Source organism: Sorex fumeus, unplaced genomic scaffold (assembly GCF_029834395.1).
Source record: "Sorex fumeus unplaced genomic scaffold, SorFum_2.1 ptg000064l, whole genome shotgun sequence".
Classification (NCBI taxonomy): domain Eukaryota; kingdom Metazoa; phylum Chordata; class Mammalia; order Eulipotyphla; family Soricidae; genus Sorex; species Sorex fumeus.
The window spans coordinates 5,843,952-5,865,560 of record NW_026606121.1 but is presented as its reverse complement, the minus strand read 5'-3'; the positions used below and the strand labels follow the sequence as shown (position 1 = coordinate 5,865,560).

The window sequence follows — 21,609 nt, the reverse complement described above, 5'->3', positions numbered from 1 at the left end:
CGCAGCAATGAGGTCTGTGGGCTCCGAGTCTATGCTTGTTTATAATGGGGGCCACTGGCAGCTTCTGAGGAACAGTGACATCCCCCACATCACACCCTGTCGAGGCTGGCCTGTGGCAGTGCTGCTGTGGAGCAGACAGGCCGGGACAGTGGCCAGCACCTGTCCTCTCTGCTGCTCCTCACAACAGCCGGGTGGCGGAGGCAGCACCCCTGGGCCCAGTTCTCAGGGATGCCTGCTGGGTGACTGTATGGGCACTGCCGCCGGCCTAGGGCAGGTCCAACAGTGCGTGGTCTTCGTACAGTTTCTGGGAGACGTGGTACACACGCTCAATGGTGGGCAGCGCCTCCCCCAGCATCTCCACGGCCTGCTCGGGGGGGCCCACATTCATGGCCTCCAGGAAGGCCGTGCGGGTGGGCAGTACGCAGAAGGCGAGGGTGGCGGCCCGGCGGACGACCCACGAGTGGTAGGCGGCCAGTGTGGCGTTGTAGGAGTCGGTGCAGAGCGCGGCAGTGCTGGCATCCTGGGGGCTGGTACGGAGCTTCTCCAGGAAGAGGTGGAGCCATTTGAGGGCGCGGTGCAGCCGCAGCACCGTGCGGCAGCCCGAGCTGGGGTGGCGGGAGGCACGCTTCAGGTCCACCAGCTGGTGGCCCAGCTCATAGGCCACCATGGACTGCAGGCTGCAGTACTGGTCACGCTGAGAGCCGGCCCGCAGCTGCCCCATGATCTGCAGCTTTGCCACCAGGTCCTTGGAGATGAAAGCAAAGACGGCACCCATGCTGTTCAGAAACCTGCGTGGGAGATGGGGCCCTGCTCAGCCTGGGCTGCCCAGCCCTGCCCCTCCCCTCAGCCCACACGGCCCTAGAAAGGCCCACCCACCTGACCAGACCCTGCCAGCCGTCCAGGTAGGGGTCCAGCAGCACCTCCTCCTTCTCGTTGAGACATTGTTTGAAGCTGTGCAGGGCGAGCTGCAGATTGAAGTCCTCCTTGGAGCTGTCCATCCTGCACACGGTTGACAAAGGGCCGGCACTCAGCAGCCTGCTGGGCAAGTCCCAACACGGCCCACGCTGGCGGCTGCCCTCTTCCCATGCCTCCTGTGCCCTCGCTGCTGCTTCAGGGCATCCCCGAGATGGCCAAGGGAGCGCCCAGCACCTGCCTGCCTTAGACCCAGGACCGTGGCTGGCAGGGCTCCTGGGGCCTTGATTCCGCGCCTGTAGCCTCTGCCTCAGGGGTCCGAGGGTCCCTGTGAGGAAGGGAGGCCAGGAGCACAGCTTCTAGTGACCCTGGAGATTGCCGCATCCGTACGGTGGACTGACCTGGTTCTTCCTCAGGAAGCTGGGTGGCCACCCTGTCTTGTTGCATGCCTGGCACGGGCAGAGCCCAAGTCTGAGATGGGTGGGGTGGTGGTGCTGAGGCCCAAAAAGTGGCCTTCCTTGGCCTTCCACACTCCCCTCCCTGCCCCAAGCGGGCGGCCCGAGTCCCCAGGGCCACCTTCCTGGCCACCAAATTTCCTGTGGACTTGGTCTACCTTCCCAGGACGCGAGCCAGCGCGCCAGCAGCTGCCAGGAGTCCTTCAAAGCCCGGAACAGAGGAAGGGCAGTGGGTGTGCGGTCGGGCCGGCCAGCTGCCAGCTGGGACCGACGCCGCGGCGGCCAGGCCGCCCGGGAGCCCACGCCCTTCCTAAGGTCAGGCGCGGGGGGCGGCTGCCCGGGCCCCGCGGAGGGCCGGAGGCGGCGGGGCCGCGCAGAGGGTCCCGGCCCCCACTCATCCCGGAGTCCCTGCAAGCTCCGCCGCCGAGAACCTGCTCGGACCCGCAAGCCCCGCTCGGACCCGCGGCCGAGGACCGAGGATGCGGAGGGGACTCGGGTGGGATCTCTAGGCGCCGCGCCCCGCGCCCGCCCCAGGCTCCGGCCGAGCCCCGCCCGGCGGGGTCCCTCACCTGCGCGCTCTCCGCTCACCTGCGGACCGCTCCCGCCCCGCCGCCGCCGCCGCCGCCGCCGCCGCCGCCGCCGCCGCCGCCCCCGCCGCCGCCGCCCCCGCCGCTGCCGCGCCCCACCTCCGCCTGCCGCCGCCGCCCGCGATTGGCTGCCGGCCGACCAATCAGGGTGCGGCCCGCAGCGTGCGCGCCGGAAGCCGGAAGCGCGGGGCTGCGCCTGCGCGGAGTGGCGGGCGGCGGGTGCAGGCGGGATGCCCGAGATCAGGGTGACGCCGTTGGGTGAGTGGGGCGGGGGGCACGGGGGGCGCCAGGCGGGGGGTGGTGGGCGTAAGCGGGATGCCCGAGATCAGGGGCACGCCCCTGGGTGAGTGGGGCGGGGGGCGGCGGGGTGCCCGAGATCAGGGGGACCGCTGGCTGAGTGGGGCTGGGGTGGGGGCGCGGCCTGGGACTTGGCCCTCACCACCGCTCCGCAGGGGCCGGCCAGGATGTGGGCCGCAGTTGCATTCTGGTGTCCATCGCGGGCAAGAACGTCATGCTGGACTGCGGGATGCACATGGGCTACAACGATGACGTGAGTCCCCACGTGCGGCGGCCTGCGGGCTGGGACAGTGGTGGTCGGGCTGGGAGCGCCCCCGCACCCCACGACTGGCTCTGGAGTCCCTTCTCTCTGCTTCCCCAGCGCCGCTTCCCCGACTTTTCCTACATCACCCGCAACGGCCGCCTCACCGATTTCTTGGACTGCGTGATCATCAGGTGGGTGCCCACAACCCCTCCTCTGCCCACCTCGAAAGCTGCCGCCCAGGAACCTTTCTCAGCCCCATCGCTCAGTCTTTCACACCCCCTGTGGGGTCTCAGGTCTCTTGCCCCCCCCACACACACTTGTGGTTCTTACCTGTGTGTTCTTACTCCCTTCCTTCTCTGCCACTTGGCTGCTCCCCAACAATCCACAGAATTTTCTGGGCTGATGGCTGGCCCCTGGGGCCTCTGTCTTGCTGTCTCTCCCCCTACCCATGGGCCCTCCCACTTGCTGCTGTCCCCAGTGTCTTCTCCTTGCTGGGTGCTTGGACTAGTACCAGGATGACATCCGCAGAGGCTGCAGCATGGGGCCCAGGGCTGGGGGTTAGGTTGGCCCAGGCTGACCTGCACTGTACCCCCAGCCACTTCCACCTGGACCACTGTGGGGCGCTGCCCTACTTCAGCGAGATGGTGGGCTACGACGGGCCCATCTACATGACACACCCCACCCAGGCCATCTGCCCCATCCTGCTGGAGGACTACCGCAAGATCGCCGTGGACAAGAAGGGTGAGGCCAACTTCTTCACCTCGCAGATGATCAAGGACTGCATGAAGAAGGTGGTGGCCGTCCACCTGCACCAGACCGTCCAGGTCAGGCAGCACCAGTGCCCCTGGGCCAGAGTTGGACACGGGGAGGCGGGAGAGCCTGCCACTCAGGAGTGAGGCCTGGATGCAGGCAGTGGCCCATGGCTGCAGGGTGGGGAGGCCGCAGGTGCACCTGGCCCCAGGAGGAGGGAGTGGCCCTGTATCGTGGGCCTGGCCTACTGCTCAGCTATGGTCACCTTGTCTTTCCGGCCAACTCTTGGTTCATGTGTGGTGTGAGTACACGTGTGTGTGTACTCGTGTGTTGTGTGTCCGCATTGTGCTTCCCTGTGTGCCTGTGGCTGGGTGTCTCGGGGAAACAGTATCTGGCCAGCATCTGTCAGCGTGCCCGGTGCTGGGGTGTCACCCAGGTAAGTCCCCCTGCAAGCTCCTCTGTCTGCTCTGTGGCTCTCTAGCAGGTTGGCATTGTGCTAGCGCTGTGCTCTGGGGTGCTGTCCAGTGGGCGGCCTCTTGGCTCAGGGCTCCCACCCCTCCTGGCCATCCTCCTCTTAACTGCACATCATCCTCTGGTTCTCCCTGGCAGTATCAGAATGTGTTGTGAAGTGTTGGGGGTGTTGGGTTTCTGGGTGACCACACCCCGTGACGACACAGGGGCTGGTACTGAACCCAGGTTCCCAGCAGCACTTGGAGCCATCTGTCTGACTGCACGCACTGAGTTTCTTTGTTGGCAGTGGGGGGATGGCCCGGCATGGGGGACCCTGTGAGGTGCTGGGGATTGAACTATGACACTATGACATCTGTGCGCAAGGCGAACTCACTACCTGCTCTTCTGTGGCTCCGGCCCTTGTGGTTCTGACTCTTAACCTCTTAATTATTACTTTCCCTCTCTGCTGTTGCAGTGTGAGCGGGAAGGGGTGCCTTGCATTTGATTGTGCTGTTGGGGCTGTGGCCAGACTTGGCACATGAGAGATATCAGAGGTGGGCCTGAGCCCCAGATTCTCTCTCAGGACCTTAGGCATCAACTTTCTGAGTCCAAGACCAGCGGAATCCAGGGCCTGTGTTGGCTCAGAGGAGCACTCCCTGGTTTTGTTTGGCTTTTGGGCCACACCTGGCAGTGTCAGAGGTCACCACCCTGCCACTCCTGGCTTTCTGCTCAGGAATCACTCTTGATGGGGCTCAGGGGGCTATATGGGTGCCGTGGATGGGACCAGGGCTGGCTGTGTGCAGGAAAATGCCCTTTCTTGTCTCTCCAGCCCCTTATTCTAGTTGTTTCTGACCAAGGACTGAATTTCATGCCTGAGCAAACAAGCGTAACAACTCAGCTGCTTGCGCAGAGTTTCTGCCTCCCTCCCCTGAGCACGGCCCTCCCTGCAGGTGGACGAGGAGCTGGAGATCAAGGCCTACTATGCGGGCCACGTGCTGGGAGCTGCCATGTTCCAGATCAAAGTGGGCTCGGAGTCGGTGGTCTACACGGTCAGCAGGGAGCCTGGGGCGGGAGGGGGGCTGTGCGCAGGCACAGAGGAAGCACCTTTGCCTTCTTTGCAGGGTGACTACAACATGACTCCAGACCGGCATCTGGGGTAAGGGGTCCTGCCCAGGGGCGGGGCTGGGGGCCACCTTGCTCCTGGGACCACACCCCTCTGTGTCCTAGAGCTGCCTGGATCGACAAATGCCGTCCCAACCTGCTCATCACAGAGTCCACCTACGCCACTACCATTCGTGATTCGAAGCGCTGCCGGGAGCGCGACTTCCTGAAGAAGGTGCACGAGACCGTGGAGCGAGGCGGCAAGGTGAGGGCGTCTGGGTGAGGCTGGTCCAGGCTCCAGCCCGGGACTGCCTGGGGGTGGGCTGTGCCGCTAGCCTGCCTGGCCGCCCTGCAGGTGCTGATCCCTGTGTTCGCGCTGGGCCGGGCCCAGGAGCTCTGCATCCTTCTGGAGACATTCTGGTGCGTGACCTGGGGTGGGGGATTGGGGGGTTGGGAGGGCTGCTCTGCCGGGAGGGTGCAGTGGCCCCGTCCCACCAAGCCACGGACACTGCAGGTGGAGATGGTGACCCACTCTGGCTGCGGACTCTAGGACCCCCTGTGCCCACAGGGAGCGCATGAACCTGCGGGCCCCCATCTACTTCTCCACGGGCCTCACCGAGAAGGCCAACCACTACTACAAGCTCTTCATCACCTGGACCAACCAGAAGATCCGCAAGACCTTTGTGCAGAGGAACATGTTTGAGTTCAAGCACATCAAGGCCTTTGACCGGGCGTTCGCCGACAACCCGGGACCCATGGTGGGGGACCCTGCCCGCGGGGACAGGCAGGGGGTGGGGGCTCAGCGGCAGGCAACCTGACCTACACCCCACCCACCCCCCCGCAGGTCGTGTTTGCCACCCCAGGGATGCTGCATGCGGGCCAGTCCCTCCAGATCTTCCGCAAGTGGGCAGGGAACGAAAAGAACATGGTGAGGGGGCGGGGGCAGGAGGAAACGGGGCTAGGCAGGCTGGCAGGGGCCCCAGCCAGGCAGCCTTAGCCTCATGTGCCCACAGGTCATCATGCCCGGCTACTGCGTGCAGGGCACCGTGGGCCACAAGATCCTCAGTGGCACACGCAAGCTGGACATGGAGGGCCGGCAGGTAGGAGGCCCACCATCCCAGCAGCTCGGGGCCCAGTGAAGCGGGGCGTGGCTGGGTGACACTGAGCTTGTTCCCGCAGCTGGAGGTGAAGATGCAGGTGGAATACATGTCCTTCAGCGCCCATGCCGATGCCAAGGGTATCATGCAGCTAGTGGGCCAGGCCGAGCCCGAGAGCGTGCTGCTGGTGCACGGAGAGGCCAAGAAGATGGAGTTTCTGAAGCAGAAGATCGAGCAGGAATTCCGTAGGCAGGGCGCCTGCTGGGGTGGGCTTTCCCTCTGGGCGGGGGGCAGGGGCGGCACTCACAGACTCTGCACTCCACCCAGGCGTCAACTGCTACATGCCAGCCAATGGAGAGACGGTGACACTGCCCACCAGCCCCAGCATCCCCGTGGGCGTCTCACTCGGGCTGCTGAAGCGGGAGATGGCGCAGGGTAGGTGGGGCGCGGGGGGCCTGGGCCAGCAGCCCCAGCTGGAGAGGGAACAGCAGGGAGGGTGCCTGCCTTGCACGCAGACAACCTAACTCAATCCCTGGCACCCCACGTGGCTGCCTCCCCCCAAAAAAGACAACTGCCCCTCCCCTGTTCACCCCAGGGCTGCTCCCGGATGCCAAAAAGCCCCGCCTCTTGCACGGCACCCTCATCATGAAGGACAGTGTGAGTGCGGCAGGACGGGGCGCAGGGTGGGGCGGGACATGGCCTGAGCTCCCCTGACCTGCCTCTTCCCCACAGAACTTCCGGCTCGTGTCCTCAGAACAGGCCCTCAAGGAGCTGGGCCTGGCGGAGCACCAGCTGCGCTTCACCTGCCGCGTGTACCTGCACGATTCCCGCAAGGAGCAGGAGACAGCTGCCAGGGTCTACAGCTACCTAAAGAGGTGGGTGGGCACACGTGTCTGCAGTGGCTGGCCTGTGTGTGCACACATCCGTGCACGCCTGCAGCTGCCTGCCCAGGTGTGTGTCTGTGTGTGTGTGTGCTTGCAGCTGCCTATCTGTGTGTGTGTGCCTGCAGCTGTGTGTGTGTGTGTGTGTGTGTGTGTGTGTGTATACACACGTGCGCCCAGGCCCACGCCTCAGACTCCTGCCTCTCCCAGCACCCTCAGGGACCAGCTGCCGGTGTGTCTGGGTGTGTGTGCCTGCAGCTGTGTGTGTGTGTGTTTGTGTGTGTATGCATGCACCTGGGCCTGCGCCTCAGACTCCTGCATCTCCCAGCACCCTCAGGGACCGCTGTGTGCAGCACCTGCCTGACGGTTCTGTGACAGTGGAGTCCATCCTTGTGCAGGCCGCAGCACACTCGGAGGACCCGGGCACCAAGGTCCTGCTGGTGTCTTGGACGTACCAGGTAGGGTCTGGGTAGTGGGTCCCCGGGCTGCCTGGGCAGGGCAGCCTGCCAGCGATGACAGCACCCCTTCTCGCCTCTGGCTGCAGGATGAAGAGCTGGGGAGCTACCTCACTTCGCTGCTCAAGAAGGGCCTGCCCCAGGGCCCCGGCTGAGGCACGCTCTGCACGCCCACACCTGTGTCGGGCGAAGAAACAGACTCAGGGCTGGCTCTTAACACCTTTATTTTTGTTCCAAAGTAAATCTTCCCCACCCCTAGGAAAAACAGAACCAAAGGCGGCTTGTAGTTCTTTGCACCGTTTCCACGCTGGCCCACCCAGTTACCCCCAGTGCTCAGGACTGGGCAGAGGGAGGCCGAGCGTGGCCCAGGCTGTGTGGCTGTCAGTGGCTGGCTGCTGTGTGCGGCCCCTCACATGGCAGATGACCCCAGGATCCCTGGGTATCCTGAGACTGCACCTATGGACAGATAGGCTTGGAGACGGGCCTGCTAGCCTAGTGGGTGCTGGCAGTCACAACAGGCACGGGCAGGCTGCTGCTGGCCATGCTCCGACTAGACCCAGGCAGGGGGCCCATAATGCTACTGGAGCCGAATGACAGTGCAGTGGGGAGGGTGTTTGCTTTTCATGCAGCTGACCCAGGTGTCATCCCACACAACCCCCCGGAGCTTCACCAGGAGTAACCTCTGAACACTGCTGGGTGTTGCCCAAAAAAGAAATTTAATAAAGACTCCTTACCAATGTCCCTGTAGAGCACTGACTTGAGGAACAGGCCATGGGCTGGAGCAACACGTGCCTGCTGCTTGCCTAGGGGGTCCCGGCTCTCCAGTATGGCCTTCACCTGTGCTGGTGTCAGAGCCCCCAGCCCCACGGCCACCAGCACAGCGGTCATCCTCCGCACCTGTTCCCAAGGCCAAGAGTGCCTCTGCGTCCACCCTGTCCCTAGGGTGCCCATCTTCTACAGGAAGGGCTAGATCTCAGCATGACACCCCCACCTGTCCCCAAGGTGCCCACCTGTCTACAGGAAGGGTTAAGTCTCAGCATGATAGATACCCCCGTCCGTCCCCTGACCCCAGGGTGCCCACCTGTCTGTACAGGAAGGACTGGCTCTCAAACTCCACACTCCAGAACTGCAGCCTCCTGGGGACACAGGTTGGGTGGGTGAATGGCAGAGCTGGGGGATTACCCTCTGCATCTCCCAGCACTGGAGAGGAGAGGAGTAGAGGGCACAAAGCTGGGCCAGGCGGGGCTCACAGGTTGGCAGTGTGGCCACAACAGAGGCACCAGCGGATACTCAGTCCACAAGGTGCATGAGAGGTGGGGAGGGGACCCTGGACCAGCTTAGCCTGGTCTCCCAGAAACCCTTTCAGTAGGGGCCAAAACCCACCCATTGAGCGTGAGTGCAGGGCAGGAGCTCCTGCCCCTCTCCCACCCACGGGAGAGTGCCCGAGCTCTGGGCCCTCCTCACCTGCTCTCCTGGGGCAGAAGGAAGGGACTAGCAGGGGTGGGGGACACGCAGGCCAGGCGCAGGGTGCGGACTGCGCTGGGGGAAGGGCTGCCGGCCGACTGGAAGGCGCTGAAGTCGTGGGTCCCCACTAGGTGTTGCGCAGCCTCCTGCATGGCCGCCAGGTCCAGGCTGCTGCAGAGGCACGAGTGGTCAGCAGTGGGCAGTGTCCAGGTGGGCCACTCCCACCTGCACCCACTTACTCTGCCCGAAGCGCCCAGCACCGGTTCCTCTCAAACACGGGCAACTGGCTCCACTGGCGGCAGCCCGTGACCAGGCGGTACAGGTAGGTCCTGGACGTGGCCGCGTAGCGCGCGTGGAAGTCGCCAGGCACGCGGAAGGCCTGCAGCACCCTGCGGAGCGAGCCCAGTGCTGAGGGCTGCCCGCGCCCAGCACCAGGGAGCGGGTCCACGTGGCGGGGCGCTCACCGGATGGCTGGGTGCCGCAGGTGGGTGTTGAGGGCCTGCGTGAGCACCTCGGGGGTGAAAGGCGGCCGGCCCGCGCGGCGCTGGACATCCAGGTGCGCCGCGTTGCTCAGGGCGTGGACACCGGCATCCGTGCGGCTGGAGATGGTGAACTTGACCGGCACGACCGAGTTCAGCCGCTCGGCGGCCTCCTGCGGAAACCCAGGTGGCCGGTGCCGCCGCCGGCCCGGGCCGCCCTCCTCCCGCGGGACGGCTGCTCACCTCCAGGTAGTTCTGGACTCCGGCGGCGCGCTGGGCGCCCCGGACCGCGGCGACCCCGCTGCGGGCAGACGCGGCGGACGGTCAGTGCGTCAGGGCCGGCTCCCGCGCGGCCCAACGCGGCCGCCCGGCCCGAGCCGGCCCACGCCCACCCCCCTTCACCGCGCGCCGCGGGACCTACTTGAAGTCGGTGCCCGCGTATTGGAAGAACACGAGGTAGCGCGCCCGCACCGCCGCCCCCATGACGCGGCGACCAAGCAGCCAGGCGGCTGCACGAGCGTCAGCGCGCCGGCTCCCGTCCCGCCGCGCCGCACCGCGCCGCAAAGGCCCCGCCCCGCCGCGCCGGCCCCGCCCCACCGATCCCGAGGCTCCACAAAGGCCCCGCCCCGCCGCACCGGCCCCGCCCCACCGACCTCGCCGCGCCGCGAAGGCCCCGCCCCACCAAGTCCGCGGGGCCTCAAAGGCCCCGCCCCGCCGCGAAGGCCCCGCCCCCACCTCGTCCCGCCCCGGCCCCGTCTCGGCCCTCCCCGCCGGTCACGCCCCCACAGGCCCCGCCCGCCGCGCAGGCCACGCCCCAGCCGCGCCGTTCACGCCCCCATCCGGCCCCGCCGCGCCGACCACGCCCCCTTACGGCCACGCCCCTATCCGGCCACTCCCGGTACAGTCACGCCCCTGCCACGCCCCCGCCGCACCCGCGCCAGCTGCCGGCCCGGGCGAGGCTAGGCCTAGGGAGCGGGTGCAAAGTGCAGGTCTGCGGACTCGCTGTCAGTCTTCAGGCAGCCGACGCCCGTCCGTTCCTGTGTTTGTCCGCCGCGCCTCGGACCGGAGACTTCCTGCAGGCAGCGGCTGGGCCGGACTAGCTTCCCTGCCGGGGCGGGGCCGCGAGTTGCGTGACGCTCCCCTGCCGTGACAGCGTGCGGCGCACTTGCGCGACGCTCCCCGGCCGTGACAGCGCGCGGCGCACTTGCACGACGCTCCCCGGCGGTGACAGCGCGCGGGCGGGGCGGCCTCGTTCCGGGCGGCGGCGGCGGGCGGGACGGCGGCCGGCCCGGGGATGCCGCTCGGGGCGCCGCGGTCCTCGTGCCAGTGACCGCGCGCCGCAGCCATGACGGTGGAGTTCGAGGAGTGCATCAAGGACTCGCCGCGCTTCAGGTGCTCCCGGCGCGGCGCCTTTGTGCTCGGCGCGGCGCCGCCCCTCGGGGCGCGGGGGCCGGGTGGAGCGGGCGTCGGGGCCCTTTGTGCCCGGCCGGAGGGTGGTCGGGGCCGCGACGTCCACGCCGGCGACCGGCGGGGCCGGGCCCCGCCGCGCCAAATCCGCCGCGCCGGGGCCGCGGGGCCGGAACAAAAGCCGCGCCCGGGAGGGTCACCGCGCGCGGAGGGGGCGCGCGTGGGGCGGGGCGGTGCCGCGCAGCTTTGTCCGGCGGCCGGCGAGTGTCCACCCGCCGGGGCCACCTCCCTGCCGACCACCTGCGCGGAGCTGCGGCCCCGCCGCCAGCCCTGACCCGGGCCGGCCGGGGCCGCGGGCGGGCGTCCGTCTCCGGAACCGCCCGGCTCGGTCCGGCGTCCGGCGTGGGGCTGGGGACAGGCCGCCAGAACCCCCTCCGGGCCCGGGCCCCGTTTGGCAGCGCTGACCCCGGACGGGTGGGGGCCAGGCCGGCGCGCGGGCTGGAGCTGGCCTGGCGCGCCGCCCGGGCCTGCTTCCGTCCTCCCCTCCCGGGGGAACCGACGTGTCTTCAGACCCGGACCGCCTGTCCGGAGCTGCGCCACCTGCCAGCGCGTGGGGCGCCGGTGACAGGACCGCCCCGAGGTCGTGTCCCCAGCTCCGTATTTGGGCACAGGGCAGGGTCCATCTGCTCTGGACACCATCCGCTTTGGTGCTGGGCAGGATGCAGTCTCCACCGTGCCCCTGGGAGGTGGCTGGTCCCCTTCTCCCCAGGGCTTATGCATAGGGGTGTGAGTCTGTCAGGCCCCCAGTTCCGGGTCCCCACTGCCCGCTGTCCGGCCGCAGACATGCAGGGCCTGGACTTCAGGCCATTGCCTCCCACCCCAGCTCCTTTGGGAGGGCTCACCCTTGCCCAGGGCACCTTCTCACCTTCCACTTGGGTTTCCTGCCAGAACATTGACCACTGCATGTGGGGCAGGAGGGACCTTCGTACCCCGCTGAAATTTCACGAGGTCTGGGAGCCCAGAACCTCCCTCCTGCTGGACCCTGGGTCCTACTGGGCATGTGACCTGTGCTCTAGTTGTCCCAGGCCTGGGAAGCAAGACCCTGCCTAGGCTGGGGACCCCAGGAGGAGCTTTGACTAAGGGTCTAGTCACTTCCAGACAGGCCAGGGGGGACCCGCTCTGCTGGCCTGGTTCTTTCTGCCCCCTCCCCTGGGTGGGGCTTCAGGCGCTGAGTCACAGCTTGGGTGGGAGAGCCAGCCTGGCCCGCCACCTCCTAGCCTCCCCTGCTGGGAGCTGGGGTCCTGGCCCACCTGCTCTGCAGACCCCGTGCCTGGCCCAGCAGCTCTAAAGACCCTGTGCCTGGCCCACCCAGCTGGCAGCCTTGCTGTGGGGGTGTGTCTCTGCCATCTCTGGGTTCCTGGTCCCGAGGAGAATCCAGGTGCCAGCCACACCCCTCCCAGCTCCGGAACCAGAGGCCGCCCTGGAAGGTGGGGCAGCCCAGAACCTCCTCACTGAGGAGGCTCCAGAACCTGCCTCTGTGAGGCCAGCCTCCTAGACCATTGTCCCCAGCTCCGTGCCCAGTGAGCAGAGGGGCGCCAGGACCCTGGCCACACACCTCCTGTGTCATGTGTGTCACGAGTGGTTTCGGTCCATCTGCCTCGAAGCCTGCTCTGGCCCTGCTGCTGAGGTTTCACCTTAACTCTCTCCTCCCCAAGCGCGGCAGGGCGACCGTTTGCTGTTTTGAGTTTGAGAGAGTCGGGGTACCCCGATCTGTATTCTCCCTGCACTGCCATAGTCAGAGAAAGCAGCTGAGTTGGGGGTTCGGGACCCCTGGGTCCATCTGTGCAGGGAGGTGCAGAGGGTCAGCACCTCCAGGCGGCTCAGACCAGCTGACAGACCCCAAGGGTGCTTATGAGGCTGAGTGTCCTGAACCCCCTGCCCTGCCCCCTGGGCTGGGCCGGCAAGAGCAATGACCGTAGGTCTCAGGGGTACAGGCAGTAGGCCCCCTGGAGAAGTGAACTCACACGTGGCCTTGTTGCAGAGCCACGATCGACGAGGTGGAGACAGATGTGGTCGAGATTGAGGCCAAGCTGGACAAGGTGGGCTTCGTGGGGTGCATGAGCATGCAGGGCCCTCTGCCTCCCTGCCCACATACAGCCCCTAATCCACACATAGCCCCTCAGTCACTCAGGCTGCTGCTGGGCTCAGGGTAGGGAGAAAACTGGCCCACGCTGCCCCTGCCATCCTCACAGTGCCCATCACCGGGGGACTGCGGCCTCCAGTACTGTGGACCCAAGGATGGGGGCCTGACCGTGTGCGTTGGGTCTCAGCAAAGAGCTGCCCCATGGGAGCCTACTCCCTGTGCTCCCCATGCTCCGCTGTGTCCCGCTGTGCTCCCTGTGCTCCCCGTGCTTCCCCGTGCTCCCCTGTGCCCTGCTGTGCTCCCCGTGCTCCCCCATACACCCTGTGCTCCCCATTTCCCCTGTGCTCCCCACACACCCTGTGCTCCCCCATCTCTCCCCATGCCCTCTGTGCCCTGTCTGCAGCTGGCCAAGCTATGCAGCGGCATGATCGAGGCGGGCAAAGCCTATGTCACGACCAACAGGCTCTTTGTCAGCGGCGTCCGGGACCTGTCCCAGCAGTGTCAGGGGGACACTGTCATCTCGGTGAGGGCAGCTGGCCTCCGCCCTCTGTCTGGGACACCTCGCTGATGGGGGGTGTGGTGAGAATGTAGGGTAACTTGGCAACTCTGAGCTGGACTCCTGTCCCCGCAGGAGTGTCTGCAGAGGTTTGGGGACAGCCTGCAGGAGATGGTCAACTACCACATGGTGAGCCCTGTGCTGCGAGTGGGGTCTGCGGCCCAACCCCATTGAGGTGGGGGTGCACAGGGGCCTGGGCGGGGACAGAGGCAGGGGCAGTGTCATCTTGCAGCTGTGAATGGTCATACACAGGAGGCTGGGGGGCAGACCAGGGCCTGGCACCTGCCAGCACCCCTCCCCCCAGGGAAGCTCCGAAATAAATCCGCTCGCTGGACCGTTTTCCTGTCTGTCTGCTCTGGCAGGCGCGCCCCTTCCTTCCCTGCGTGGTGCCCGGTCTGGGCCATCCTACCCCCCATGCCACCCGGCCCAATGCCAGAGCTGTGCCAGGCTGTTCCTGGGTGCCCAGTGAGCACCTGCCCTGTTGTGCTGGGTGGGGGATGAGGGGCCATCAGGGACAGCTTGTGGGGGCCAGGTGGTCACAGCCCAGAACTGGGGCGCCCCTCACCCCCAGGTCCTCGGAGGCCCTTCTGGCCTGAGGCTGGCCCCGGACACAGGGCTGGGCTTCTTGTGGCTCTGTGCTAGGGACATAGAAGGGCCTGGCCGCGGGCTCTGTGGGAATGGACCCCAATGTGCATCTGCACCCGCCGTCCCCAGATCCTGTTTGACCAGGCCCAGAGATCCGTGCAACAGCCGCTGCAGAGCTTTGTGAAGGAGTAAGTCCTGGGGCCTGCCAGGGTCCAGGCTGGGCGGGGACCGCACAAGCTCCCGGATCAGTGCCTGCCTGTGCTGGGGGACCGTGAGCCGGGCAGCGGGCAGGGCAATTCAGGCAGAGGGGCGGGACAGAGGGTAGGGGGAGCTCACGTCCTGTACACCCTGCGCCACTGGCCCCAGGGATGTCCGCAAGTTCAAGGAGACTAAGAAGCAGTTTGACCGCGTGCGTGAGGACATGGAGCTGGCCCTGGTGCGCAACGCACAGGCCCCACGGCACCGGCCACACGAGGTGGAGGAAGCCACAGGAGCACTGACCCTCACCCGCAAGTGTTTCCGTCACCTAGCCCTGGACTATGTGCTTCAGGTCAGCCCGGAGCGGCTGGAACAGGGTGGGGTGTACGGAGCCAGGTGGAGGCAGGGGCTAATCTGGGCACTCTCTCCTCCTGAAGATCAACGTCCTGCAGGCCAAGAAGAAGTTTGAGATCTTGGACTCGGTGAGTGGCCGTGGCCCGGGGCTGTGCGGTGCCGCGGGCCACCCTGAGCATGCCTTCCCCGCAGATGCTGTCCTTCATGCACGCGCAGAGCGGCTTCTTCCAGCAGGGCTATGCTCTGCTGCACCAGCTGGAGCCCTACATGAAGAAGCTGGCGGCGGAGGTGAGGTGTGGTCTGGGGCGGGCAGGCGGGCGGGTGGGCAGGGGGCTCTGTGCCCCGCTGACCCCCCTTCTCTCAGCTGGACCAGCTGGTGATCGATGCAGCGGTGGAGAAGCGAGACATGGAACACAAGCACGCGGCCATCCAGCAGCGGGTACGCCCGGGGCAGCCCTAGAGGGAGAGGACAGCTCCTGCTGCCATAGCAGGACACCCACCCAGTGTGCTCCTCCACCCTGGGGCTGTCCTGGGGCTGTCCCTGCCCAGGCCCAGGCACCCAGCGGTGGTGCTGGCACTCACTGGCTCCCTCCTTCTCTCCCACCCAGACACTGCTGCAGGTGAGTAGACAGATGTCCTGGGTGGAGGTCCCACAGGACGAGCACCTGCTATGGCCGTGCCTGGCACCAGCGTGGTGGCTGAGCTGGGCTGCACTTCCCAAGGCGGAAGCCGCACCAGCTGTCCGTCGGCCCCCGCGTGGCCAGCCCCCGAGCAGGTGGCCTCTCCTCTCCCCCAGCAAGATACGTGAATGGGGCTCTGTCCGGTTGCCCAGCCGGCCCAGCTGGCGTGTGAATGGACGCCCGGGTGGGGGCATTTCCTTCCTCACAGACCTCGGCTCTCTGCACCCAGCGGAGGGGGGGGTCGCTGCCCTGGGTGGGGGTGGGCTGGGCCCAGGTCGGGTGCAGCAGGAGCAGTCTCCCCACCACCCCCACCCCGTCTGGGTCTGGGCCTGGCCGTGGGCGTGGGGAGGGACAGTGGTGTCACAGCCAGGCGGCGCCCCCAGGACTTCTCCTCCGAGGAGCCCAAGGCCGAGTTTGACGTGGATGCGCCCAGCGGGGTGGTCATGGAAGGCTACCTCTTCAAGAGAGCCAGCAATGCCTTCAAGACATGGAACCGGTATGGGGCGGCCTGGTCGGGGTTGGGCTCAGCTGGGCAGCTGGACACTCAGCCTCACCCACCCTCCTGTCCGGCAGCCGCTGGTTCTCCATCCAGAACAGCCAGCTGGTTTACCAGAAGAAGCTCAAGGTGCGTGGGGTCATGCGCCCAAATCCCAGGGGCCCAGCCCACCATCCCTGAGGCCAGGGTGGACTGTGCGGCCTTGGCTGAGCAGACCCCTGTCTGCAGGACGTGCTGACGGTGGTGGTGGATGACCTGCGCCTGTGTTCCGTGAAGCCATGCGAGGACATTGAGCGGCGCTTCTGCTTCGAGGTGGTCTCACCCACCAAGTGAGGAGCCGTGCCAGGGCCGGGGTGCGGTGGGGGAGCCCTCGCAGCGCCTGACAGCACCTCCCCCACCCCTAGGAGCTGCATGCTGCAGGCAGACTCGGAGAAGCTGCGGCATGCCTGGGTGCGCGCTGTGCAGGCCAGCATTGCCTCTGCCTACCGGGAGAGCCCGGACAGCTGCTTCAGTGAGGTGTGTGAGGGAGATGTCCACCACCACGGGCGGGGGCGCGTGCTGCCTGCGTGGGTGATATCCATAGCTGGTGTGTGTGCGTGTGCATGTGTGTGTGTGTGTACACGGGGAGACGCCTACCACCACGGGAAGGGGTGCGTGCTGCCTGCATGGTTGATGTCCATAGCTGGTGTGTGTGTGTGTGTGTGTGTGCATATGTGTGTGCACACACGTGTGTGTACATGGGGAGATGCCCACCGCCGTGGGTGTGGGTGTGTGCTGCCTGCGTGGATGATTACATAGCTGGTGTGAGTGCGTGTGTGTGCACATGTGTGTACACAGGGAGACACCCACCACCACGGGTGGGGGTGCGTGCTGCCTGTGTGGGTGGGTGATGTCCATAGCTGGTAGCTGGTGTGTGTATGTGCATGTGTGTGTGCACATGTCTGCGTGATTTTGTAAATGGTGTTTGCACACAAGTTTGTGCTCGAGGGTTCGTGAGGGCTGTGCCAGAACCTGAAAAGGAGGGGAGGTGCCACAGCGGGGAACTGAGCACTGAGTGGCCCTTTGCACTGTCCCCAGCGGCTGGACCGCACTGCGTCGCCATCCACCAGCAGCATCGACTCTGCCACAGATGCCCGGGAGCGCAGTGTCAAGGGCGAGAGCGTCCTGCAGCGTGTGCAGAGCGTGGCCGGCAACAGCCAGTGTGGGGACTGTGGGCAGCCGGACCCCCGCTGGGCCAGCATCAATCTGGGCGTGCTGCTCTGTATTGAGTGCTCTGGCATCCACAGGTGTGAAGGCCCTGCCTGCCACCCCTGCCCCGCCTGTCTCTCCCCTCCATCCCCCGTCCTTCACCCTTCCCTCTGCCCTATTCACCCTCTCTCCACTCTGCACGCGCCTCACACCCCTGTCTTCCCCGGCCAGATTCTCCTCCCGCAGCCCCTGCCTCTCTCACTTCTCCCCTTCCCCTGCTGTCCAGGAGCTTGGGTGTCCACTGTTCCAAGGTGCGGTCCCTGACTCTGGACTCCTGGGAGCCCGAGCTGCTGAAGGTGTGTGGGGGCTCGTGTGCTGCGGGCTCTGGGCAGTGGGGGGCTCGGCCTGGGGCTCACTGCGTGCCTTGTCTGTCCAGCTCATGTGTGAGCTAGGCAACAGCACCGTGAATGGGATCTACGAGGCCCAGTGCGAGGGTCCAGGTGGCAGGAAGCCCACAGCCAGCAGCCCCAGGTGAGGGGGACTCCTGGGGGAGGGAGGAACGCTGTGTGGCAGCAGCCTCACACTGGACCCGGTCCAGGCAGGACAAGGAGGCCTGGATCAAGGATAAGTACGTGGAGAAGAAGTTTCTGCAGAAGCTGCCCTCAGCACCCACCCGGGAAGCCCCTCGGCGCTGGCGGGCCCAGACGTGTGGGCGCCAGCTCTGCTCCCCGCGCGCCCCTGCTGCGCGCCACAAGGCCCGGCTGGAGCCTGGCCTGCCCGCGGTAGCTGCACTGTCCTCAGGTGGGAGGCTCGCACCCTGCTGAGACAGGGGTTGTGGGGCTGGACGGCAGGGCCTCCTCAGCACTCTGGGCTCTGCCCAGTGCCCAGTGTGATGGGGGTGGCTCCCTTGCACTGCCTCAGTTTCCCTGCTCTGCAGCTGCCGCTGTGGAGCGTAGGTTCCGCCGGGATTCCCTCTTCTGCCCAGATGAGCTGGACTCGCTCTTCTCCTACTTTGACGCAGGGGCAGCAGCCGCCGGTCCCCGCAGTAAGTGTGGCCTGTGCCCAGGCCCTGGGGGCTGAGCAGAGCTAAGGCTGGGAAGGGTCTCAAGGGGTGTCTCTCCCAGGCCAAGCAATGACTCTGCAGACAGCATGAGTGAGATGTGGAGTGTGTGCACTCTGGTGTGTGTCCTGAATACCACACATACCTGTGTATGTGGCCGTGGCGTGTGTCCTTACGCTGGTGTGGCAGCTCTGAGCTTCCCTGTCCGGCTGCTGGCAGTGGCCAGGGACAGTCTGCCTGGGAGGAAACTGTGGCCCTCTGGCTGGGGAAGGCCTGGGCCACCCCTCAGGGCTTCTCTCACACTGCTTGGGCAGTGTAGGCAAAAGGCCCATCTGTAGGGGTGGGCAGAGGATGTGGCCACAGGGCACGGCCACCTCAGCCCTCCTTGGGTTCAGGCTACGGCCTTGGACTGGGCTGCGCCATACATGTCCTGGCCACACCAGCTCAGTGCCCTCTGTCCCACAGGCCTTTAGACAGCCCTTCCTCTGCCCTGTGCCCCAGGGCACTGACATGCTGGCCTTGGAGGGGGTGGGGTAGTCCCAGACCGGTGGGATGCTCAGGCCCCTTTGCCTGGCCCCCAGGTCTGAGCAGCGACAGTGGTCTTGGGGGCAGCTCCGACGGCAGCGCGGATGTCCTGGCCTTCGCAGGCTCAATAGTAGACAGCGTCACTCTGCAGGGTGGGTCTGGCCTATGGTCGGCCTCAGTGCCGCTGCCCTTCCCCCACTGCCCACCCTCAGCCTGTAGTTTCCCCGCCCTGCCCCCTTGCCCACTGCACCCCTGACCTGCACCTCCCACAGAGGGTGCAGAGTCGGAAGAGTCCAGCGGGGAGGCTGAGGCTGACGGAGACGGCGAGGCTGAGGCCTGGGCCCTGGCAGACGTGCGTGAACTGCACCCAGGCCTGCTTGCACACCGGGCCGCACGCACCCGAGACCTCCCCGCACTGGCTGCAGCACTGGCACACGGGGCTGAGGTCAACTGGGCGGATGCGGAGGACGAGGGCAAGACCCCACTGGTGCAGGCTGTGCTGGGGGTGAGTGCAGCTGGGTGGGGAGGGTAGGCATCCAGGCACCGCACCGGGAGGGACCCTCTTTCCTCTCCTCTGACCTGCTGGCCCCACAGGGCTCCTTGATTGTGTGTGAATTCCTCCTGCAAAATGGGGCAGACGTGAACCAAAGAGACAGCCGCGGCCGCGCCCCGCTGCACCATGCCACACTGCTGGGACGCACAGGGTGAGTTGTGGGCTCCGCCTGGGCTCCCTCACGACCTCCCAGCCCACCCAACGTGCCCCTCTGCCCTCAGCCAGGTGTGCCTGTTCCTCAAGAGGGGCGCCGACCAGCATGCCGTGGACGAGGGCCAGCAGGACCCCCTGAGCATCGCCGTGCAGGAAGCCAACGCAGACATCGTCACGCTGTGAGGGGATCCACTTTCAGGCGGGGCGGGGCTGTAGGGGTCACTGGTGGGCTGGGGGGACAGGGCCTGCTTGCAGGGCGGGGCCTCGACTGGGGCTTAGTCAAGGTGGGGCAGGATTAGGCAGCTTGAAGAGCGCAGGGCTCAGTGGGTCATTGGGAGTGGGGGCTCAGTGGGGACTGGGCTGACCTCGGTGAGGGCGGGGCTTGGCGGGCGGGGCCTCATCGGGGGCGGGGCTTGGCGGGGTGTGGCCTAGGCGAGGTGGGGCCTCTTTTGGGCGGGACCTCTTAGGCGGGGTTTGATGGGGGTGCAGCTTAGGCAGGTTGGGGGTTCTTTTTGGCGGGGCCGCGGTGGGTGGGGCCTTGGAGGGGCGGGGCTTTAGTGGAAGTGTGGTCTCTGGGGAGGAGCCTCTGAGGGGCGGGGCTTGGTGGTGGGGCGGGGCCTCTTTCTGCAGGGACCTTGGCGAGGAGGGGGTGGGGGTAGCGGGAAGCGGTGGGGTCAGGGCTCGGTGGGCGGGGGGCGGGGGGGGCGACCTCTCACCCCGCGCCTCCCGCAGGCTCCGTCTGGCCCGCATGGCGGAGGAGATGCGCGAGGCCGAGGCGGCCCCGGGCCAACCGTGCGCCCTGGGCGGCTGCAGCCCCACGGAGCTCCAGTACCGCAGGTGCATTCAGGAGTTCATCGGGCTGCACCTGGAGGACAGCTAGGCTCGCCCTGGCCGCGCAGGCGGCTGCGCCCCTGCCCCGCCATCCCCGTGGCTGCGGGCCCTGGGCAGGGAGAGGAGTAGGAGCCCGAGCTTCCGAGTCTGGGTGCCCCCGCCGGGGCGGGGACTGCGCGCCCTTGGCTGGCCTCTCTGACCTGGGCTCAGGGCTCCAGGGCCGCTTCAGAGGGCCTGTATCACTTGTGACCCCACGTTTCCTGCCCCGGAACACGGGTCTGCTAGTCCGGCCCATCCCGAACACCCCCAGGACCCCTGGGGGCCACTGGGCAGACGTCCACCACCACCCAGGGAAGGAACCAACCGCGTACCTCACTCAGTGACCGCACCCAGGCCGGCTCCGGGACCTCAGCCCGACTGGACGCAGGCGTCCGAGGACCCAGCTGTCCCTTCCTGCCCTCCTGAGTCCCACAGCCGGGGACAGCCGCCTTCTCTGGCTCTGCCTGCCTCCGGGGCCGCGACTCTGGCCCCCTTGCCCTCAGATGGACTCTCCCCGGAGCCCACCCAGGCCTGCTTTCCGCACCCCCTTGTGCAGGGACCCGGGGCTGGGGCTGGTCCTCTCCTCGCTACGGGCCCTCGGTCCCGCCAAGCTCAGTGGGCTGGTCACTATGCAAAGGCGGTCCGGCGCGCCACGGGCGGTGAGGTGCGCTGCACTGCCCACTCCTTTGCCTGCTGGCTCCTCCCGCTTGCGCCCGGCCCAGCCCTCTGCCTGCATGGGCCCCGCCTCCCACCCCGCCCCGTCTGAGGAGTCAATAAATCACGCCGGATGCTTCAGCGCTTTCACACGGCTCTACGGTGCAGGGAGGGGGGGTGTGCCCCCAGGCAGCGCAGAAGGGACTTCCCCAAGGCCCAGGAGCCCCCCAGGACCCAGGGGGCCCTCAGAACCCCCCTGGCACAGCCAGGGTCTTGAGGACATCCATCATCAGGAACCAACCCCTGGAGATGACTGGGCTGGGCTGGCTGGTCCCTGGGCAAGGTCCACCGCAGGCATGCGGGTGCCCGCAAGGTGTGGCTCAGTCCCAGATGAGGGCACACCAAGCAGAGGCGTGATGGGCATGTTGGCACCAGCAGCACGCAGACGCAACACGTGGCATGCATGCCATGAGACACAGGCAGGACGTGGCATGTGCCATGCAAGTGCCACTGACATATGCTCACCAGTAGTGCTTTACCTCCACAGCCATGGGGGTTGACCCCTCTCCCTCAGAGGCCTGGGCCTATGAGCTGTCCCATGCCCAGAGGGTTGCCCAGGCCCGTCCTGGTGGCCAAGAGAAGCTGCCACCACCTGGGCTTTTCAGGACAGGCTTGTTTATTGACCTGGGTCCCCGTCCCTCTCGGGGACATGCATGAGAGCAGAGCAGTTATGCCCACTGACTTATGTCTTCCTTGCTTCAGCACTTGCACCAGGCTCACAGGTCCACTTGGCGCCTGACTGTGCTCACCCTGGGGTACATTCTGGCCGTGGCTTTCGTGGTTGTCACTGGGGAGCACACCCCATCATGGTGCTCACGCATCACAGGCTCCTCTGCAGCCAGGACTGTGCTTGATGCATGGGGTACTCTGGGGACTTGAACTCGTGACCAGATGTTTGCCAGGCAGGCACTTGCCATCCCTGTCCTATTTCTGTGGGACCCAGGTTGGCTGCGCT

General features: G+C 66.6%; 4 protein-coding genes across 4 annotated transcripts; 2 read left to right on the top strand and 2 right to left on the bottom strand.

Annotated features, from left to right (window-relative positions):
• Nucleotides 1-178: 178 nt before the first annotated feature.
• Nucleotides 179-1,068, bottom strand: CPTP (ceramide-1-phosphate transfer protein). The gene is made up of 2 exons (XM_056128390.1): nucleotides 877-1,068; nucleotides 179-788 (listed from the first exon to the last, which is right to left on the bottom strand). The coding sequence occupies exons 1-2, from the start codon at nucleotides 996-998 to the stop codon at nucleotides 266-268; spliced, it is 645 nt and encodes a 214-aa protein (XP_055984365.1). The 5' UTR covers nucleotides 999-1,068; the 3' UTR covers nucleotides 179-265.
• A 1,097-nt stretch (nucleotides 1,069-2,165) lies between these two features.
• INTS11 (integrator complex subunit 11) lies at nucleotides 2,166-7,466 on the top strand. The gene is made up of 17 exons (XM_056128382.1): nucleotides 2,166-2,212; nucleotides 2,407-2,504; nucleotides 2,613-2,686; nucleotides 3,091-3,319; nucleotides 4,646-4,744; nucleotides 4,817-4,851; nucleotides 4,923-5,061; nucleotides 5,152-5,216; nucleotides 5,365-5,554; nucleotides 5,641-5,724; nucleotides 5,810-5,896; nucleotides 5,976-6,138; nucleotides 6,221-6,328; nucleotides 6,489-6,550; nucleotides 6,626-6,768; nucleotides 7,103-7,232; nucleotides 7,319-7,466. The coding sequence occupies exons 1-17, from the start codon at nucleotides 2,185-2,187 to the stop codon at nucleotides 7,382-7,384; spliced, it is 1,800 nt and encodes a 599-aa protein (XP_055984357.1). The 5' UTR covers nucleotides 2,166-2,184; the 3' UTR covers nucleotides 7,385-7,466.
• A 34-nt stretch (nucleotides 7,467-7,500) lies between these two features.
• On the bottom strand, nucleotides 7,501-9,697 carry PUSL1 (pseudouridine synthase like 1). The gene is made up of 8 exons (XM_056128385.1): nucleotides 9,594-9,697; nucleotides 9,416-9,473; nucleotides 9,158-9,345; nucleotides 8,933-9,082; nucleotides 8,694-8,864; nucleotides 8,311-8,365; nucleotides 7,964-8,126; nucleotides 7,501-7,685 (listed from the first exon to the last, which is right to left on the bottom strand). The coding sequence occupies exons 1-8, from the start codon at nucleotides 9,653-9,655 to the stop codon at nucleotides 7,639-7,641; spliced, it is 894 nt and encodes a 297-aa protein (XP_055984360.1). The 5' UTR covers nucleotides 9,656-9,697; the 3' UTR covers nucleotides 7,501-7,638.
• A 576-nt stretch (nucleotides 9,698-10,273) lies between these two features.
• Nucleotides 10,274-20,735, top strand: ACAP3 (ArfGAP with coiled-coil, ankyrin repeat and PH domains 3). The gene is made up of 24 exons (XM_056128391.1): nucleotides 10,274-10,564; nucleotides 12,621-12,678; nucleotides 13,126-13,245; nucleotides 13,354-13,407; nucleotides 13,993-14,051; nucleotides 14,230-14,413; nucleotides 14,499-14,543; nucleotides 14,608-14,703; nucleotides 14,780-14,854; nucleotides 15,024-15,035; nucleotides 15,479-15,591; nucleotides 15,669-15,720; nucleotides 15,820-15,920; nucleotides 15,996-16,107; nucleotides 16,669-16,877; nucleotides 17,066-17,135; nucleotides 17,216-17,310; nucleotides 17,378-17,580; nucleotides 17,717-17,824; nucleotides 18,421-18,516; nucleotides 18,637-18,869; nucleotides 18,959-19,068; nucleotides 19,139-19,249; nucleotides 19,803-20,735. Exons 1-24 carry the CDS (start codon nucleotides 10,518-10,520, stop codon nucleotides 19,948-19,950), a joined length of 2,511 nt encoding a protein of 836 aa, XP_055984366.1. The 5' UTR covers nucleotides 10,274-10,517; the 3' UTR covers nucleotides 19,951-20,735.
• The last annotated feature ends 874 nt before the right edge of the window (nucleotides 20,736-21,609 follow it).

What these genes read in the sequence shown, in the direction of transcription:
- CPTP (XM_056128390.1), bottom strand. Translation starts at nt 998, where the DNA reads ATGGACAGCTCCAAGGAGGACTTCAATCTGCAGCTCGCCCTGCACAGC. An exon ending in GGCTGGCAGGGTCTGGTCAG is followed by an intron (nt 789 to 876) that starts GTGGGTGGGCCT and finishes TCTCCCACGCAG; the next exon opens with GTTTCTGAACAGCATGGGTG.
- INTS11 (XM_056128382.1), top strand. Translation starts at nt 2,185, where the DNA reads ATGCCCGAGATCAGGGTGACGCCGTTGG. An exon ending in GATCAGGGTGACGCCGTTGG is followed by an intron (nt 2,213 to 2,406) that starts GTGAGTGGGGCG and finishes ACCGCTCCGCAG; the next exon opens with GGGCCGGCCAGGATGTGGGC. An exon ending in CGGAGTCGGTGGTCTACACG is followed by an intron (nt 4,745 to 4,816) that starts GTCAGCAGGGAG and finishes CCTTCTTTGCAG; the next exon opens with GGTGACTACAACATGACTCC.
- PUSL1 (XM_056128385.1), bottom strand. Translation starts at nt 9,655, where the DNA reads ATGGGGGCGGCGGTGCGGGCGCGCTACCTCGTGTTCTTCCAATACGCG. An exon ending in TGCTGGGCGCTTCGGGCAGA is followed by an intron (nt 8,865 to 8,932) that starts GTAAGTGGGTGC and finishes GTGCCTCTGCAG; the next exon opens with CAGCCTGGACCTGGCGGCCA. An exon ending in CTTCTGCCCCAGGAGAGCAG is followed by an intron (nt 8,366 to 8,693) that starts GTGAGGAGGGCC and finishes CTGTGTCCCCAG; the next exon opens with GAGGCTGCAGTTCTGGAGTG.
- ACAP3 (XM_056128391.1), top strand. Translation starts at nt 10,518, where the DNA reads ATGACGGTGGAGTTCGAGGAGTGCATCAAGGACTCGCCGCGCTTCAG. An exon ending in CGGACAGCTGCTTCAGTGAG is followed by an intron (nt 16,108 to 16,668) that starts GTGTGTGAGGGA and finishes CACTGTCCCCAG; the next exon opens with CGGCTGGACCGCACTGCGTC. An exon ending in CCCACAGCCAGCAGCCCCAG is followed by an intron (nt 17,311 to 17,377) that starts GTGAGGGGGACT and finishes GACCCGGTCCAG; the next exon opens with GCAGGACAAGGAGGCCTGGA.